The following is an 18,773-nucleotide window of genomic DNA, read 5'->3' on the forward strand; positions in this document are numbered from 1 at the left end:
TGGTGCCTGCACAGGGATTCCCTGTGACCAGCACGACCTGAGCTCTGGCTGCGGGAGGGGAGACACCTCTGTGGGGCCCTGTTGGTCAGACGCTGCTGGTGCGAGCCCCTGCCTGGTCCTGACGGGCAGCCCACGGCCGTGCTCACCAGGAAACAGCGCAGAGCCCTGCTTGGCACTGGATCCAGCTCTGCGTCCGCCAGGCCATCCCTGCTCTCGGTCTGGCTCTCAGGCTCAGCTAATGAGGCACGGAGCCCGTGGTGGATTGCACCTCTTGCCCCGCGGGGCCGGGAGTCCCCCGCACTGCCCAGGCCCGCTGTGAGCCCCGGCGTTGGCTGTGGAGCCGCTGGCAGCGCCCGGGGCTGGGGGCCAGGCAGGGCCGTGCTGCTGTGACGGGAGAAGGAGCCGGGCCCTGGGTCCTGGCCCCGCCCGGGCTCCTGGCGTCCGGATCTGCCGAAGAACAGAACGTTATCCTGCACAAGGGGTCTCAGGCTCCTCCTGCGCAGAGATGTCTCCATAGTAACTGGCACATTTGGAGGGCAGGAGGCACAGAGGACGGGAGACAAAGCCTGTGCGGGAGCGGCGGGCAGGGACCCTCGGGCCCGCGGTGCTGCTCGGCCGGGGCGAAGGCGCTGTCACCCCGAGCCCCGCTGGCATCGGCTCAGCACCGGCCCCGCTGCTCCGTGAGGAGGCAGGTGTGGCACTGCCGTGGCAGCGCCCCGGTGCTGGTGGCAGTGCCCCTGTCCCTGTGGCAGGGGTGGCTTTTGGCACCAGCCTGCAGAGCCAGAGCCGCGGCCGTGGGCCCGGGCGGGGCGGCTGCGGGTCCGGCTGCGCTGCGGCACCTGGGCCGGGCAGGTGCGGGTGGGCGGCGGGGCCCTGCGGGGAGCGGGCACTGCCCACCCTGCCCACTGCTGCCAGCCCCGCCGGCAGAACCGCACTGAGCCACGGCGCCAGCAGAGTCGTTGGGCTGGGGTTAATCAACATTCATTCATGTTTCCAAGTGTAAATTGAGCATTTGTTTAATTATGTGTAAGCAGCAATACATTCTGGCCATTATCTAAATCACTATTTTATTTCCTGGATGTGGTTTCATAATGCCGGGTTTGTGCTCCAGCCTCTGCATCATTAACAGAGAAGAGTTAATGAATATAAAAGCGTAAAGGCTAATTACACTTTAATTTACAATCATGGTCTCATTTTGGGACCACATGAAATCTGTTTTGAAAACAATTAAAACAAAAAAAAAAAGCCCAGTGAAGGTCTGGTGAGTGGAAGGGTTTTGGCACAAAGCGAGCAGTGCCGGTGGTCACCAGGCCCATGGAGCTGTGGCTGCTCGGCACTAGTGGGGCTGGGGCTCCCCACCACGGGTCCCTCACTCTCCCCTTGGCCCTGCAGGGTGACGCAGGGGACACTGCAGCTGTGGGGACAGTGCTGAGAGATGTAAATTGGAGCCCGAGCAGGAGCACAGTTCACTGGAAGGAGACAAAGATTTATTGGGCTGCAGATGTTGAAAGCAAAATTCAGCGAGAGTGCTGACTCCAGCACTTTGCAGTATTTACCATTCCTGGGGATCCAGTTCTGTGCCTCCCTGCAGGTACCGGTGCCTGGTCCCTGGGGGGACAGTGGCTGAAGATGAAGCTCATGGCAGGAGCGGTGAAGGTGAGCGGGACCAGGCTCTCTCTCTGCCGCACTGTCTGTGGGAGGATCCCGCTGGGCAGCGGAGATTTTGTAACCTCAGGTACTGGGTGTCAGGGCAGCTCCCTGCAGGCTGTGCCAGGCAGAGCCCCTGGGTCTGCTGCCATCATCCATGGCAGAGGCCACAGATGTCCCAGAGCCTCTGAGCATGGTCACAGCTGATGCCATGCCTAGGCCCGGGTCAGGAACCATCCCCACTGGCATGGGATCGCCTTTCTGGATCTGGCTGCAGGTCACAGGTGGGATTCTGGGGCTGAGCTGTAGGCTGGGAGGAGAGCAGGGTCCAGGGGAGCAGAACTGGAGCCTGTGCTCCCATACTTTGCAATGGGTGAATACCTGTTTGTATTTCCTTTATTCTGATTCCCTCAACAATGGGATAAAAGCTGTGTGCTGAGACCAGGAGGGAGCAGTGGCCTCGGAGCCAGAGGCTCATTCTCTTTGCTGGGCTGGCTGCCTGCAGCCAGCAGAGGATATAAATCTCCCTGAGAAAACCACTTTGCTCACACAATTCCAATCCAACAGGGCATCGTGGCATCACTCACTTCTTGTTTTATTTAGCTGATAATCTTTTATTGGGCCAGTTGAGTCCTGTAGAAGCAGGATGCCTTTACTGGCTGCCACAGGCGCTCAGAGCTGGGAGCTCATGGACCCAGGCACTGGGATGGCAGCGATGCCCATCCCTGCCAGGGCTCAGCTCGGACAGTGCTGTGGCTGTGCTGGGATGTGTCTCCCAGGCCTGTCCCCTGAGCTGATGCCCTGCAGAAGCACTGAAGCCCCCGTGGATTTGCTCACCCTGCCTATGGTGGAGGACAGGAGGTGTCCTACTGCCAGGTGTTTCTGGAGGTGGCTCAGGGACATCTGCTCAGGGGGATTTACCGAACTCAGCACTCATGGAGCCAGGGCTCTGTGGGCACCTCTCCTGCTGGTGGATGTGCTGAGCAGGGACAGGGGAGGCCCCCTCACCAGCAGGCACCGTGACAGGCCCTTGCTGGGAGGTGGGTGCCAGATCTCTGCCATCCCCCTGGTCCCTGTGAGCTCCACATGCCTGGTGGTGGGAGCCCATCCCCAGTCTACTGCAGGCACCTGGAAACGCCTCCCCTTCCTGTCCCTCGCCAGGGCCGATGCAGGAGCTGTGGCACAGCTGAAACCTCGTGCATCCCTCAGACAGGTTTGTCATCCAGCTTGTCACTGCGCGGCAGGGCCATGTCACTAATGAACACATCCAGGGGCTGAGTGCCTGCGGTCGCTAATTGAAAGTGCACACAATTGGGAATTCATGTGGGTTAGGCACAGTCCTTGCACTAACAGGGGTTTGACTTTCAAAAATCCATGGCTACCGAGGGCAGCAAATGAGGAATGGCTGCAGTGCCCTGTCCGTGCTGGGAGCAGCCAGTGGCATCACACGGGTCAGACCTTCATCACCTCCACCACCCTGAGAAATGAGATATCCAACCTGCAGCTGAGGGGGGTGCCAGGGCTGCTGAGGGCTCCGGGTATCTGGGGAGGTGTTGGTTCCAATGTGTTGTGTCTCATGAGGGCTGAAGGCTCACTCAGGACCTTTTGCAGTGGCACTGGTGGTTGCAGGGGTCAGCTGCCCTTGGCTCCCCTTGGCAGCTGCGTGAGGAGGGCTGCGTGCATGTGCAGGGCATCATCAGCTCCCCAGAGCTCCCCCTTGTCAGTGTTCCCACCTTCCCACTAATCCTTGTCATCCCAAATCTTATCAGCACTGATTTGATATTTACTTCCAAATCGTGGATGAACATGTTGAACATCATCATCCGATCATGATTCCCCATTGACAACCACTTTTTGAGACCTGTCAGTCAGCCAATTCTTAATCCTTCTAATGTGAGCTCTATTGATATTATATACAGCTAATTTTTTAATCAAAACGTCATGTGCTATTAAATCAAATGCCGAACAGAAGCCAAAGCACACCACTGCTCCTCAGCTACTTCTATTAGGTAAACTTCTAAATTCAAGGAATGAAACCAAATTTTTTGACAAGCCTGATTTCCCATCCAGCCACGCTCCTGGCTCTGGTTACAGCCCCGCTCACTACCACCTGCAGCTGTTCCAGCTCCTCAGCTTTTCCCCGGGATGGACACGACTGGACGGGTGAGTGTGGCCGGAGGGGTGTGTCCTGCAAGGTTGGCACGGGGCTGGTCGCGCTGGGGGAGGTCTGGGTGCCAGGGCAGAGCTGCTGCCGGGACGGAGGAGCCAACTCCAGGCCACTTCACAGTTAAAGTCTTGGTGGAAAAGTGGGAATTTTCCTCCTGTGCTGGATGCAGCCTCTGACCTGAAAATGCTGGCCCAGCCTCCCCGGATGCGGAGCAGGAGCAGGCGTGCAAATGCGATATGACAGCGCAAGACACACCAATATGGTTACCAGCTGTCCGGCCGCCACTGGGCCGTACTGGGTGGGAAGGCGATGCCCCAGTCACAGATGCATTTCGGGGGGAGGAGGGAGGGCTTGGGCAGGGCCAGGCTTGGGCACGTACGTGCGGGCAGGCACATGCTGCCCGGTGCCAGGTCGCTGGGACGGCACCAGCACTCATCAGACTGGGACCAACCCGCAGGTCCCACTGGTGTCACCCTGGATGGTGCTTGGGTGCAGTTTGGGTGCCTTTGCCACCGTGGCCAAGCTTTGGGGACCCCTGGCTAGAGCCAGGCTGCTAGCAAGCCCCCTGCCCGGAGACCCCCTCCAGCTGCCCCACGTGGGCTCCTGCACTGGTCCATCCAGCGCAAGGCACCTTCCCCAGCTCTGTCCCCGCCAGCTCAACCAACCCTTTGTAAATCTAAATTAATAAGGTTGCACAGCTACAGACACAGGAGCACGGGCTGTGTCTTGTCTTTGTCGATCAATGCTTTCTATCATCCCATAAAGCTGATTAAAAAGCAGAGCAGCTCATCTCACCAGGTTCCGCATCCCAACATTATAAATTTGATATTCCGGTTAATGATTGTCAGCACTGGTGGAGGACACGGAAGCTGGCCAGTATTTGTAGTTTATAATTAATATTGGAGCATTGGAGTTCATATATAATATTGGAGCATTGCTGCAGAGGATACCAAGGAGGAATTTGGGATGGTTAGGAATGTATTATCCCTAAAATGCCAAAGAGCAAGAGAAGGGCAGTCTGTGTGTCCAGCATTGCCCGTGCCAGAGGGACACAGAGTTACCAGTGTCACCTGTCACAGTCACCAGCTCTGTGCCTGTGTCCCCAGTGTTGCTGGAAGGGTCAGCTGAGGGGGTCAGCACATCCCAGCCCTTCCCTGTTATCCGCAGGGAGGCTGCAATGAACAGATGTCTCTGCCCCAGCTTTGGACACAGGGATGTTGGTCCCTCAGGCTAGACGGTGACCTGGTTGCCGATGCCAGCTGCTTGGAGAGCCCATGGATGGATGATGCTGTGCATCCCAGTCTGGCAGCCCTGCCGGGGGTCGCAGCCCCTCGGTGGCTGCGGGCAGGGCTGTGGTGGCTGGTCCTTGGCAGTCGTGTGGCACAGGGCAGAAAGTGCCACCAGTGGGTCCCACAGTCACTGCCTGGGCCAGCACAGGGAGGTTTGGGACTTTCTCCAGAAATAAGAAACTTGACCCCAAAGGAGTGTCCTGAGCTGTTTCTCCGGGATAAAACCCCGTAACTTGATCCGGTCCCGAATGTCATGTCCTGGATCGGTGAGGTGCACGGGGGGTTTGAGGGGATCACTGGCCCTCCAGACAGGAGCAGGGATAGGGGCAGGGATGGAGACAGGGATAGGGACAGGGAAATGAAGAGGGACAGGGAAAAGCACAGAGACCGGGTAGGGACAGGGAAAAGGACAGGAACAAGGGCAGGGAAAGGGACAGGGAGCGGGCAGGGACGGGCGCTGGCGGTGGTCGCGCAGCCTGTGCCGCGCCGAGGGCTGCGATCGGCGGCCTCAAGGTGGCACCGTAAGAGTGGAAACAGCGCGGCAGAACAAAGGCACAGCTCGGAGCCCCCGGCCCAGCTCAGAGCCCCCAGCACGGCCGAGAGCCCCCGGCCCAGCTCAGAGCCCCCATCCCAGCTCAGAGCCCCCATCCCAGCTCAGAGCCCCCGGCCCAGCTCAGAGCCCCCATCCCAGCTCAGAGCCCCCATCCCAGCTCAGAGCCCCTGGCCCAGCTCAGAGCCCCCAGCACGGCCGAGAGCCCCCGGCCCAGCTCAGAGCCCCCAGCACAGCTCAGAGCCCCCGGCCCAGCTCAGAGCCCCCAGCCCAGCTCAGAGACCCTAGCCCAGCTCAGAGCCCCCGGCCCAGCTCAGAGCCCCCAGCCCAGCTCAGAGACCCCAGCCCAGCTCAGAGCCCCCAGCCCAGCTCAGAGACCCCAGCCCAGCTCAGAGCCCCCGGCCCAGCTCAGAGCCCCCAGCCCAGCTCAGAGCCCCCAGCCCAGCTCAAAGCCCCCAGCCCAGCTCAGAGCCCCCAGCACAGCTCAGAGCCCCCAGCACGGCCGAGAGCCCCCAGCCCAGCTCAGAGACCCCAGCCCAGCTCAAAGCCCCCAGCCCAGCTCAGAGCCCCCAGCACAGCTCAGAGCCCCCAGCACGGCCGAGAGCCCCCAGCCCAGCTCAGAGACCCCAGCCCAGCTCAGAGCCCCCAGCCCAGCTCAAAGCCCCCAGCCCAGCTGAGAGCCCCCAGCACGGCCGAGAGCCCCCAGCCCAGCTCAGAGCCCCCAGCCCAGCTCAGAGCCCCCAGCACAGCTCAGAGCCCCCAGCACGGCCGAGAGCCCCCAGCCCAGCTCAAAGCCTCCAGCCCAACTCAGAGCCCCCGTCCAAGCTCAGAGCCCGAAGTCCCTGGACAGAACAGGAGGGTCACGATGCCACCGGCAAAAATCCCAGCACTGGTGAGAAAAGAGGGTCATGAGGGTGGCAGAGCTGGGGACCTTGGGGCACCCACAGCCCCGGCCAGCGCGGGGCAACAGGACCCCCACGAGCAGCCGGCGTGAGGCTCCGCATGGGCCGGGGCCGTGTCAGTCACAGCTCAGAGGCGACCGGGCTGATGGTGTGTGTCAAACACCCCGCGGCTCCAGGGATTTTGGGGTGAGTGTCATGTTCCTGTGTTTCTCCAGGCGTGGGAAGGTGGATACCGTGTGTGTGGTGTGGGGCTGGTGCCCGCTGGAGGCAATGGCACGGACACAGCCGGCCCTTTGGTGCCAGGTGTGATGCTGGGGGCCCCAGCTCCCTCTCCCTTATTCAGGCACAGGGATGCTGATCCTGAAACGCAGCCCAAACCCACTGGTGGGTGTGGGGTGTCCTCCTGCCCGGCTTCCCCCGGCCACCTGCCCCTGCCTGGGCCGTGAGCCCCCGCTGGCTGCCGGGGCACGGGAGGTGCCCTCCTGCTAATTGGAGTGTGCTGAGGAGGAACCCGCTCAGCTCTGCCTGCCTTGACATTAAGACCTAAACTTGCTGTAAAACCAAATGGATATGCACACCCACATCCACGAGGCTTTTAGTTCAGCAACAAGTGAATCCATCAAAGCCCAGCACCTAATTTAATAGCAATAATGAAAGGTGTGCGTCACTATTAATTTAAGCACTCCAACATTAGCCTTGCACTTAGAAACCAGCAAGGCAAAGCTATTTACAAATGAATGTACCAGGGCAATAAATTGAAAGGACTGGTCTGACCTGCGATGGCAGCTTTCTTCATTTATACATAGACATATTTCTATAGATGCATTTATTCCTATCTCTTTAGCGAACTCTCCCTAATTAAGTTGAAGTGGCAGTGGAAGTGTGGCAGTAAGTGTGGAAAGAAGCTGCTGAAAATGTATTTAATTCATTATAAATAATCTTTGATACTGTGAGGTTGCATAAAGGTTTTCAGTATCAGAGCAGGACACCGAGGAAGGCCAAGGAGATCATCTGCACACAGTGGGAGTGTCTGCATCCCGTGGTTTGACGTCCTCATGCCGGGGAAGGGGGAGCACGACTGGTGGGAGCCTCGGTTGGCACCGGGGGCCTGTGGAGCCCCGGCTCCGGGAGCACCGCGGCACGAGCGGAGTAAGGCCCGTGAACACGGGGCTCTGGCTCCGAGCGGCTGCGCGTGCCCCCGGGATGGGAATGCATGGGAGGAGGAAGGTGTATGTCACCCGCATTTAATGTGCTCGGAGTCACATTATTGTACCCTTGCAGAATACATTATCTGTCACGCTGCCTTTACAGGCTGTCACCTCGCAGAGAGGCTGCGGAGTTCCTGGAAACCATTATCAGCCTCTAATGATATTATCAAAATTGGAGCACTCGTGGCATGGTGGGGGCCGAGGATTCATCGCCTCTGCCACCACTCTCTGTGTCCTGAGAGGCCATGGGAGCAGCGGGACAGGGCTGAGGCTGCACAGATCCTCCTCTGGAGCACAAGTCCTGTGGGTGATGTCCTGAGGGGTGCAGAGGACCCCTGCATGGCCCCAGGAGCCACTGTGAGGACAGGGGTTGGCACCTTGGGTGGGGGCACCTGCACCTGCCCCTGCCCCATAAGATCTGTGGAGGAGCCCAGCCCATGGAGTGGGACAGTGCACACCACATCCCACTCCAGGGTGCCCTTCCCATGACGCCGGTGACCCCGAGGGCTGCTCTGCCCTCTCCCTTTCTGGTGGCACTACAGAAAAACAGTCGTCTTTTTTGGAGTGTAATCTTCTGCCTGCGACAAGGAGGCACGCAAACTGATAAATTGCAGATTAAACGAGTGCCACACTCCACTCCAGCCCTGGCTGTTAATTCCCCTGTTGTGCAATTCCCGGCTCTCAGGGCCTGTCAATTCCAGCTAATCGCAGGAGGCACTAAAACACTCTGCCCTGACAGCCCCGGATCGAGGCACCCCTGACTCCCGGCTCAGGTGGATTGCACGCATCACTTATGCACAAATCAGCAATATGCCAGCAGGGAGGAATTATGTCCGATGACAGCCCAGACATGAGGTACATATTGCAGAGCCGGCGAGCCCCAGCCGCCGTGACAGATTGTGGCGCGGGGCTGCGCTGGTGCGGGAGCAGATCCCGGCTGCACCGGCCCCGAGCACACCCGGAGCCACCGGCACCGCGCCTGTGCCGCGACAGGATGGGGCAGCACTCCCAGCCCGGCCCCATCCCTGCCCCTGTCCCCATCCCTGTCCCTTTTCTTGTCCCCATCCCTGTCAGTGCCACGACCCGGGCTGCCCAAAGGGGCTGGTGCTGGCATCAAGGGAAAGGAGGAGGGCACGGGGCTGGGGATGGCACCGTGGGCACAGGGGCTGTCCCACCCAGGACGAGGGGTGCCAAAACATCCTGCTGTGCCCAGCTGGGGTGGGGACCAGCCCTGCTCAGCCCCGCTCAGCCCAGCCCGGCTCTGCTGTAACATTTAACTTGTCGTAGTCTGTGATCCTGAAAAGCTGAAATTAATGACAGCCTTGCAGTTGCTCATTAATAATTGCTTCATTACTGTACGCAGTTGCAGCCTCCTGACAATAATGGGGTTTGCTGGTGTATTTCTAATTATCTGGCATTTCAGCTCCCTAATAGAGTCCCGGCGCTCCCTGACGAGACCTTGCTCTCCAGCAGGAGCACAGCCCAGCCCGCTCAGCCCCGACGCCGCCGGCAGCCCACGTGCTCCTTCATCTACAGCTCCTGGGAAGAGGCTGAACAGCCCTGGTGAGGCCTCATGCAGGACCTGGGGGCACCAAGACTCACCATGCTTGGGCTGAACTCTCCCATATCCCCATCGCACGCCTGGGGCTTGTGCCAAGGTCAGTTTGGGAGCAACGACATCGGGAGAGGTGTTGGGAGCTCCAGAGCACTAAGCAGGTACGTGCCTGTGGCTGGCAGTGCTCAGTATGGCCACACCACAGCCATCCCCATGGCTACACCATGGCTATCCCCACAGCCAGGCCACACCACGGCCATCGCCATGGCCAGGCCACACCATGGCTGTCCCCATGGTCACACTGTGGCCATCCCCATGGCTGCACCACAGCCATCCCCATGGCCGCACCACGGCCATCCCCATGGACACACCATGGCCGTCCCCATGGACACACCACGGCTGTCCCCATGGACACACCACGGCCGTCCCCATGGCCACACCACGGCCATCCCCATGGCCACACCATGGCCGTCCCCATGGCCACACCACGGCCATCCCCATGGCCACACCATGGCCGTCCCCATGGCCACACTGTGGTCATCCCCATGGCCACACCACAGCCATGCCCGTGGCCACGGCAGCCCCAGCAGCCCTGGCGCTGCTGCTTGGGTGTGTTCCAGCCCAGGTGAGCAGAGCCAAGAGGAGGTGCCAGAAGCCTCTGTGGGTGCCCAGGGCAGGGCTGGCTCAGCCAGGGCCGCGGTGGCTGTGCGTTCCATCTCCTTGCAGAAATCCACCCGGCAGTGGCAGCGGTGGCAGCGGTGGCGGGGGAATCGCGGCAGTGTCCCCATGCTCACAGCACGGAAATGACCACTTGTGCCCCATTCCAGCCCCCGCCACCGCTGCCAGCCCATTACGGCGCAGGCGGCCCCCGCGCTCCCACCTGGGGAGGGGGCTCATTTGTAGTTAAAAATCTATTGTGACTTGTCAGAAAAATGAATAAATGAGCACATTATTTTTTCATTTTGGAGCTCAGCATCTGTTTGTCTAATCAAGAAAGAGAACTGGGAAAGTCAACCAGGGCTGACGCACACATTTTATTTAACTTTTCCTCTGTCAAAGGAGTTTAAATGTGTAATGAACAGGCCATGGTGATTTGAAATATAATCCCATTACTCTGATGAGATTACCCAGGCTGTGAGAGTTCACAAATCATGCTTAGGGTTTTTAGAGTGAACAACACCCTGTTGAGATTTTTTTTCTCTTTTTGCATTTAAGCAGAGGTGTGTGGGGAGAATAAAACATGACAGTGCTTAACCCTTCAGACAGTGGAGCAGCAGCATGGGGCTGTGCCTGGGGCTAGCCCTCCCTGTGCCCCAGCTTTTGGTGACGCTGAGATCTCCCACGGTCACAGCAGCGATGCCAGGGAGCAGCACCTGGCCAGGGCACGCTCCTGCTGGCCCAGCTGGCCGTGTGCCCACTGTGCCCGCACATCCCTGCCCTCGTCGCCGTCCTTGTCCCAGTGCTGCACAGGGTGGCTGCGCTGGGATGTGATTTAAGGGGCATTAATTTCAGCTGCAGCAGCAGCACCCAGCCCCACCCGCCACCACAGCAGCGCATTTCCGTGAATTCATGGCCCCATTACAAACATGTCTCCATAAATAACTCCCCCCATTAATCTCAGGGCTGCACCCATGGCTGTGAGATGGGTTTCGCCTGCTTGTCCCAGTGCCAGGTCTCAGCCCTGCCTGAGGGGCAGCTGCAAAACCCCTGGGATGCACCAGGCTCCCGCCAACCCAAACACAAAGGTGCCTCTGGCTGGAATTGGTCCTCTGGGAGTTCATGGCAAACCCCTGCAGAGCACAGGGAGAGCATCAAGCGCTCTGGCCTTGGGTGCCAGCATGTGCCAGGGTGCCCTGGGTGTCCCCTGCTCAAAGGTCACTTTGGTGTTCTCCAATGCTCTGATAAAACCAAGGAGGTGGAGGGAAACTGTCCCTGCAGACAAGACTCCTCCAACAGCAGGAGTCAGAGAAAATTCAGGGAATCTCTGCTGCCTCCAGCAGCTGCCTGTGTGCGGCAGGCCGGAGCCATCCTCGGCGTGAGCCGCGGCCGCGCTGCTCTGCCCGGTAGCAGGGATGGAGGAACAGCTTGCCTTGCTGACCCAGTTGAATGCCCATCTGACTCAATTACATCTACAGCTACCGGGGAAAGACCAGCCCGTGATGGCTCCATGCTCAGCTGTGCACACATTGCAGCCATGAGCTCTGATTTAACTCCTTCAGAAACACTGAGGAGCACAAATGTGTGTTTGGGGAAGGGCTGCTCAGCTCCTGGAGCGCTGGATCTTTCCAGGATTTAAGGAAGGTTTCCTGCATGCCATGTATCAAACTGAATCAGATCTTTGGAAGCAAATTTGCTTTTAAACTGTCAATGGCCCTTTCAGAGCAAATAAACTCACTTTGGGCTCCAAAGCTCCCCACTCCTCACCCAGCCCTTGGAGCAGCCTTCATCTGTCCATCCATCCATCTCTGCCTGGCTCCCAGGGACACCCAAACCAGGAACAGGCAGTGGAAGGTGACTGATGAGAGGGTGTGAACATAGCTGGTCTGGGCAAGGGACTGTGCCACAAATGTCACTACACACAGCAGAGATATTATTATCTGAGTTTTTTAGGTTCTGCTGAGAGCAAACCTGCACATGCTGAATCCCCACTGATGATAAATACACGTGAGGGGGTGGCAACAGCACTATGGCCATGGAAACAGGAGATTGCTGCAGTTTCTGGTACCAAATAGGCAATTTTTCAGTTCAGTCAAAAAGAATTGAAACTGGGTGGCCAAAGAACATTCACAGAACAACTTTAATGTTAAATAGTTCACAGAGTCGGTTAAAAGAGTCATTTACATCGAAGGGGCTTTTCCCATTGTATCTGTGCTGCATTTGCACATAGAAAATATTAAAAAATTAATAGAATACTATAAAATAGAGTTTCTCTTGTTTTGCAGATATCATGGAAGACTGTACAGGGAGGCCTGGCCTCGGTGGTGCAGGGCTGAGCCCCTGAAACCCAGAACATAAACACAACAGGTGAGACACAGACCCTCCCTCTGCCCCAGGGGCTGCTCCCGCACGCTGTGTTAAGGCTCAGGAAGTTTTCTCTGTACAAAAGCAAAGTGGGAGGCTGGCAGAGGGTGGGCAGTGCCAGAGGGAGCTGCCCCCAGCCCTGTGGGGAACCGGAGCAGTTCTACAAAAGCGAGGTGTATGTGCAGAGCTCCAGTGACCTGGAGATGGACGAAAGACACCTCTGGTGAACTCAACCAAAAATGTGGATCTGGGTCCCAGCAATCCATTCCTGCGTTCCCTGATGTGTTAGGGATGGACAAGGCCAAGATAGTTACAAATCCCAGTACAAAGTAGTTCTTAATTTTTATTTTTAAAGAATAATATTGAGAGAAGGTGAAGGCATTTCTCAGTCCCTGGGTGCAAGGTGCCTTGGTGGACACACCAGCCCCGGGGTGGCAGCAGCTGAGGGTCCCGGGCAGGAGGATGCTCCTCTCCACCACCAAGACATGGATTTCCAACCACTGTGCTGCCTTCAGCAAGGAACTTCCAATAAAGCATTTGCAAAGCTGAAAAGCACAGTTAAATAAAAATATTTTTGAACAAAACAAACACAACAGACTCGACTGTCTCAGTGCTCCCTCGCTAAGCGCTCCCCTGCCATGGCTGCTGTTCCTGGCTCGTGGATGCCTCCTGCACTTCAGCAACAGAAGTGAAACCATCTGGGACTGCAGCCTCCCCCCAAAAGAACTGTGCATCATATGGACCTTGAAAAAGATTACATCTGTTTATTAATAGTAAAAATGGATACATTTGTCCTACATTTTGTTTTTAGAAATTTGATCATGTCACAAGCAATACCTGCGTGTACGTGGGTGGATTACAGATGTATATAATTTATTTTAACCAGGCTGTGAAATAATATGTAATCACATCTCTTCTTGTGATTGTACATAATACAGTAATTAAATGATGCCAGTCTACGTCATTCTCTTATTTCTAATCAAAGGAACCTGAAGCGTAACAGTCTTCTTTCCGGCTGATATGGCTCTTTATTTCTGTCACGGGGGAGACTTCCCATCACCAACGAGGGATAATCTTCCAGCCGTGAGAGACGGGATAATTCAGATTCCTTCCTGGCCGTTCCTGCCCCGGGCAGCAGGAGCTCCACAGTCCTGGCTCCCGCCTGGCCGGGCGGGGAGCGGCTCCTCCGAACGCGGCACACAGGCTCTCCTCGAGGCTCGGCCTCACTGCTGTCCCGACTTCTTCTCCTTCTGGAAGCTAAAGCTTGTTCTCCTGCTCAGTTTTCTTTGTTTCTGAGCAAAATAATCTGCTCTGGCTGTGCTTGCTCGCGACTCTAGAATATAATTAACCTGTAAGACACGAGATGGTGTTTAATGTTACCGGAGGCTGGGTGGGATCGCCCGGGGTGGGCAGGGACCCCACTCCACCCACTGAACTGGTCCCAGCAACCGCCAGCATGATGATGGCAGAGAGGGCCCAGAGCGCCAGGAGAGCCCTGGCCCGTCCTCCTGTGCCCCTCATCCTGCCTGGTCACCCAAACCTCTGGGGAAAGCAGCGAGCTGTGCAGACCCCCCCAGTGCTGGGATAATCCAGTAATGAATGCCAATAAAGGACCTTATCAGCCTCAGTAAAAAGAATTCTTCCATTATGATGTTTGCATACTCAGCTAATCTCAGAGTTTCCCTGTGTTTTGGCACATTTTACTTGATGAAAGCATTTTTAAATGATATTTAACAAGCCTGCTACTCCCTAAATTTATTATCTCCAATGCTTTGTGATAATCTCAGAGATAATTTTAATGGAAGGTTAATGCAAGAATCAAAAAGATAAAAATGCCCTTTGGTCTGCCATTAGCTGGTTAATATGCTGTGGCTTAAAACTTGCACAATTTTATGCACTGTAGAGTGTTTCACTTTCATTGCATATTACAGCTTTAGGCATAAAAATATAGGGAATTTTCATGGTCAATAAAGTCTCAGTCCTTCTCACTTGATCATCTAAAAAGCCTAATCTGAAAAGTCTGATTTTTCTGTGCTCCCTAATGCTGATGGAATTGAAAACAAACCAGTGACTTGTGCATGAAACCAGAGAATGTTCTATATAAACAAACCGCAACTTAGGAAAAAAGTACTGCTCGATATTATTTCTCTCTTGAATATTCATGTTATTGATAGTAAACTTTTTTTTAGCCTTTGTTTATGATCAGTCTCAGATGTGTGGAGTCACCACCCCTCGAAGTGTTCAAAACGTGAGGAGATGTGGCACGGGCGTACTTGGACAAAGGTTGGACTTGATGGTCTTGGAGGTCTTTTCCAGCCTTGATGATTCTATGATTCCATGATTGTAAGTGTTTGGGATTGCAGTAGCTGATCTAAGATAAAGTGGGAACAGAAGAATTGGCCTAACAGCTCACAATAGAAACCCCCTCAAACATCCTGACCTTCTGTGTAATGAATAAAAGTTATTTTATCGCACGTCAGTTGTTTAACAATCCTCTAAACTCCGCACAGCCAATAAAAGCAAACATAACAGATGGTTTGCCAAAATTACTGCTTTTGAATTTCGACTTGCTGCAAAAGATGAACTTGTGGAAAATTCCATTTAATCTTTCAAGAGTGTGACAACAATTTGTTTCCCAAAGCAAGGGAGTATGTGTCTATACAGAGCCCCAAGGAAAGCAAACAGTCCTGAGAGAGGATCAGGGCAGAAAAGCCCCTGTGTGCTGTGTAGGGACACCTGAGGGTGGGGGCAGAGGTGTGAGGGGCAGCAGCACCCAACCCCTGCACAGCACAGGGCTGCTGACCACGTGTCCGGAGGTGGAAACTACCTGGACACAATAAAATCTAGTAGTTTCCTATAAAATTTCACAGAAAATGGTGTCCCTGTTAACTAGAAACAAGAACAAAAGGAAATGCTACACACAGACAGACAGCGGCTGTGCGGCTGTTTGAAGGATGAATAAAACAACACACATGGAGCAGCCATCCCGGCAGGTTAAACACACCCCAGCGGTCCCCAGGCACTGCACCCTCGTGTGTTTCCAGAGCCTCCTGAATATTCACATGTCTAACAAGTGGTAAAGCACCAGGATTTTGGGTCACGTTAAAATTTAATACTCACCTTCAGTACAATCTCATTGACAGTAGCAGCATCTGATTCAAAGTAAAGGTGTTTGTAGTCATGATTGCTTAGATATGTAAGTTTAAATATTGCATGACCTGCAAAGATAAGAAAAAAACTGCTTAGAATATTCCTGTAAAGTTTGAGCAGAGCTTGTGTGCCTGACAGAAGAAAACCACAGATGGTGATCTCAGCGTACCATCAGCACGACAGAAGGAAGCAATGAAATGCTGACAGGCTTCTCATGTCATTTCAATTTAAGGCAAGTGGTGGCTTACAGGAGCAGCTGAACTCCAGTCAATAAAGTTCCTTTTCCCATCACATCCCCACTGCAGGAAACGCAAAAATCCATCAAATGGCTGGTTAGCTCTGCTCGGCCCACGACGGCGCTGCAGCTCAGCCACCGCATCGGGGAACCGCTCACGGGGCGATCCCCGCGCGCGGAGGAGAAGTGTTGTATTGAAAAGAAAAGGGCAATTAATCCCAGAATCACCACTCCAAACCCTCATCCCAAAACACCACGTGAGCCCATCCGGCTGCTGATGGCGAAGGGGAACGTCACCGACTGCACGGCACCGAGGGTCGTGGCTGCGCCGCCGCCAAACATGCCTGGGGCTGGGATCGCCCTTCCCACCCGTGGAACAATTGAGTTGAGCTCTAACTGTAACCTGCTGGCACCTCCCTGGTGCTCGGGCCTCTGTCCCAAATGGAGGTTCTCCATGCTGGCCCTGTGGACACACGGAGCTGGAGCAGCTGCTCCGTGGCTGCCCTGGGACAACAGCCCCAGACTCCGACACGCGGTGCCGGGAGGGACGACTCAGACACAAAGGTCTAATGTGGAACACGTAGGAAGGCAAAATATCCTTCACTTGTATGGATGCTGATTGCTTCAAAATTAAAATTAAATGTATTCTACACATAATACTTTTCCAACGGTTTTCTAATTTATTCAGTTCAACAGTCAAAGTTAGCAATCTATAAAGCAACAGCCACATTACTGTAAATCCAGGTCTTTCCTGCTGGAGAGCTAATTGGAAATCTTATTTACATTATCTAATTCTCCAGATTTCCAAAAAGTGACTGATATATGCTCAGATTGGTGGCCAGGAAATTTGAGATGCAAGTATTTTATTGTGGCATGTTAATTAAACACCATTATGATGCACTAATCTGGAATATAAATTCTATATTGAAAAATTGGCTAATAATAATAATAAAAACCCAACCCTTTAAATCATTTGACAAATGATGCCTCAGTGGTACTAAAAATGCGGAATTCCAAGCTGGGAGCTCATCAGCATGTTAATGCATGCAGCTCTGCCTGGAACACAGCATCTTAATGATTCCAAAAGTGCCAGTGCACCACTCTGGTGGGGATGGGACACAGCACCGTGCTCCACCAGCTCCCACTATTTTCCTTGGACATTGAACATTCCAGACTGGTTATCAGAAATGAAACTGGCACAAAACAGGGTCAGAAGGACCCCAGCGAGCTGCTGTATTTCGGGTCTTGGAAGGTCATTCTGTAATTCTTGCTGTGGATCAAGACAAAACCTCTTCAGGTGTTCCCTGCTGCCCTGGGAGCCCAGCCCGGCCTCGTGCTGCCGTGACACCACGTGTCCCTCGGGCACTGTCCTGCCCAGGGCAGCGTTCCCGCTCCCAGGGGCACAGAGGCTGCTCCAGTCCTGCCTGCCTGGCAGGGCACTGGCCAAGCGTGGCCCAGGCTCCTGCAGGGGCTCCCGGGAGCCACCGGGGACACGGCGCCGATGCCGAACCCGCGGCTGTGCAGGACCAGCCATGCAGAACACGCAGCCCCATCCTGCTGGGACTGGTGATTCAGTGGAAAGAAGCCAAGAAGACTTTTCCTTAGAAAGCCCCATTACAGCATCATGTTTATGGGCTCCAAGTCCACAACACACTACTTACAGCATGAAATATGAGTGCACTGAAATCCTAACTGGCACTTTGCTCTGCTACTCTTCTAGCCAGATGGAATTTATGAATTGTGAGATTGATTTCCATTTCCAAGAGTGCTTAAATATGTGATGTACCTCTTTCCAATAGAGCACCACCCCTGACAATTCTGAGATCAATAGGAGCTTCCATGGTTTGATGTTTCCGTATGAGAGGATCTGGTAACAAACAGCAGCAGCTCGAGTGGCTCCTACTGCACGTGACAGGAGATTTAAACCAAATGCAGATGCTGCACAAGCAGCTGTTACCATCACTCCACACCAACAGTAGCTAGGTGTTTGCAGGGAACCTCAGTGCCCTGCAATCAGGATTAATCAGCTGCACAACAACAGAAAATCCATGTTATTCCCGACTATGTTTGTCCATTAAAACAGCTATGGAAAGCAAATGGAATGACAGGAACTCATCTGTTACCAACAGCTTTTGTCACAGGGTACGTGCAGCCCATGGCAAGCTCAGCACAGCCGAGGGGTCTCGTGCTGATGCCCCTGGTGCCCCTCGCCAGCCCCACCATGGCAGCCCCGCTGCAGCAGCAGGAGAGCAACATCTCCCCACTGGTGCCCTTTGGCCTCGGCTCGGAACGCTGATAAATCTTCTCCAGCCCCAACACTAATGGGTTCCTGTGTGGTTACTCCTGGAGAGGAGCCTACAGCCGCTGCCGACGGAAGGGCAGGATGCTAATTCACTGGGAATTCACCAAGGAGAGCTCATTTACTCCTTCAGCACCATGTCTTACATTCAGCTGCTCACCCCATCTCCTGATTTTTAGCACCACTGCACTGCCAATGAGGCGAGGGAAGAGGCCCTGCAGTGCCACAGCTCCTGGGTCTCCTCACCCTTCTGAGGGCTGCTGAAACTCCTGGTGCAACCTCCACCCTGCACCTCAGCCCACAACTTCTCCATGTCCCCATGTTTACACATAACAGTGAGAAATCCTATGGAATTACAGTTCCAGAATTACTGACCATAATGTGCTTATATAGGTAACAGTCAATCTTGTGCTAATTCCTGCAATCTTGGGAAAACATCCAAACCCTTGGTGGGCCCCACACTGCACCTGACACAGGTAAAAAAATAATCACTATAATCTGAGTAATAAGCTCTTTTTATCAAAGTCTAAAAGCCACATTTTTTGCCTGGAAAACAAGGATATGAATTTGCACAAGAAAAGATAATTTTTTTACCGAATCTGCCAAGACTAGAAAGTTTTTCTTCTTTCCCTCCCACTTCCCAATTCAGCCCTTACCCAAATCCTCTGTCTGCCAACCCTGCTCTTTAAAGAGAATGCAGGGAATTAAGTCACTAATTAGACAGAGGATTAAAAGAATATTCATGAATTG

At 54.7% G+C, this 18,773-nt stretch overlaps 1 protein-coding gene across 3 annotated transcripts in view; it reads right to left on the reverse strand.

Moving 5' to 3' along the window:
- Positions 1-13,088: 13,088 nt before the first annotated feature.
- Positions 13,089-18,773, reverse strand: part of MAPKAP1 (MAPK associated protein 1) — an 82,622-nt gene continuing 76,937 nt past the window's right edge. For all 3 annotated transcript variants that reach the window (XM_069031772.1, XM_069031770.1, XM_069031771.1), the window contains 2 exons: positions 15,460-15,557; positions 13,089-13,688 (listed from right to left, as the gene is read on the reverse strand). In XM_069031772.1, the coding sequence (XP_068887873.1) occupies positions 13,563-13,688; positions 15,460-15,557 (224 nt within the window). In that variant the 3' untranslated portion in view covers positions 13,089-13,562. The remainder of the gene's footprint in view (positions 13,689-15,459; positions 15,558-18,773) is intronic.

The sequence above is a fragment of the Aphelocoma coerulescens genome, chromosome 17, assembly GCF_041296385.1.
Source record: "Aphelocoma coerulescens isolate FSJ_1873_10779 chromosome 17, UR_Acoe_1.0, whole genome shotgun sequence".
NCBI classification, from domain to species: Eukaryota; Metazoa; Chordata; class Aves; order Passeriformes; family Corvidae; genus Aphelocoma; species Aphelocoma coerulescens.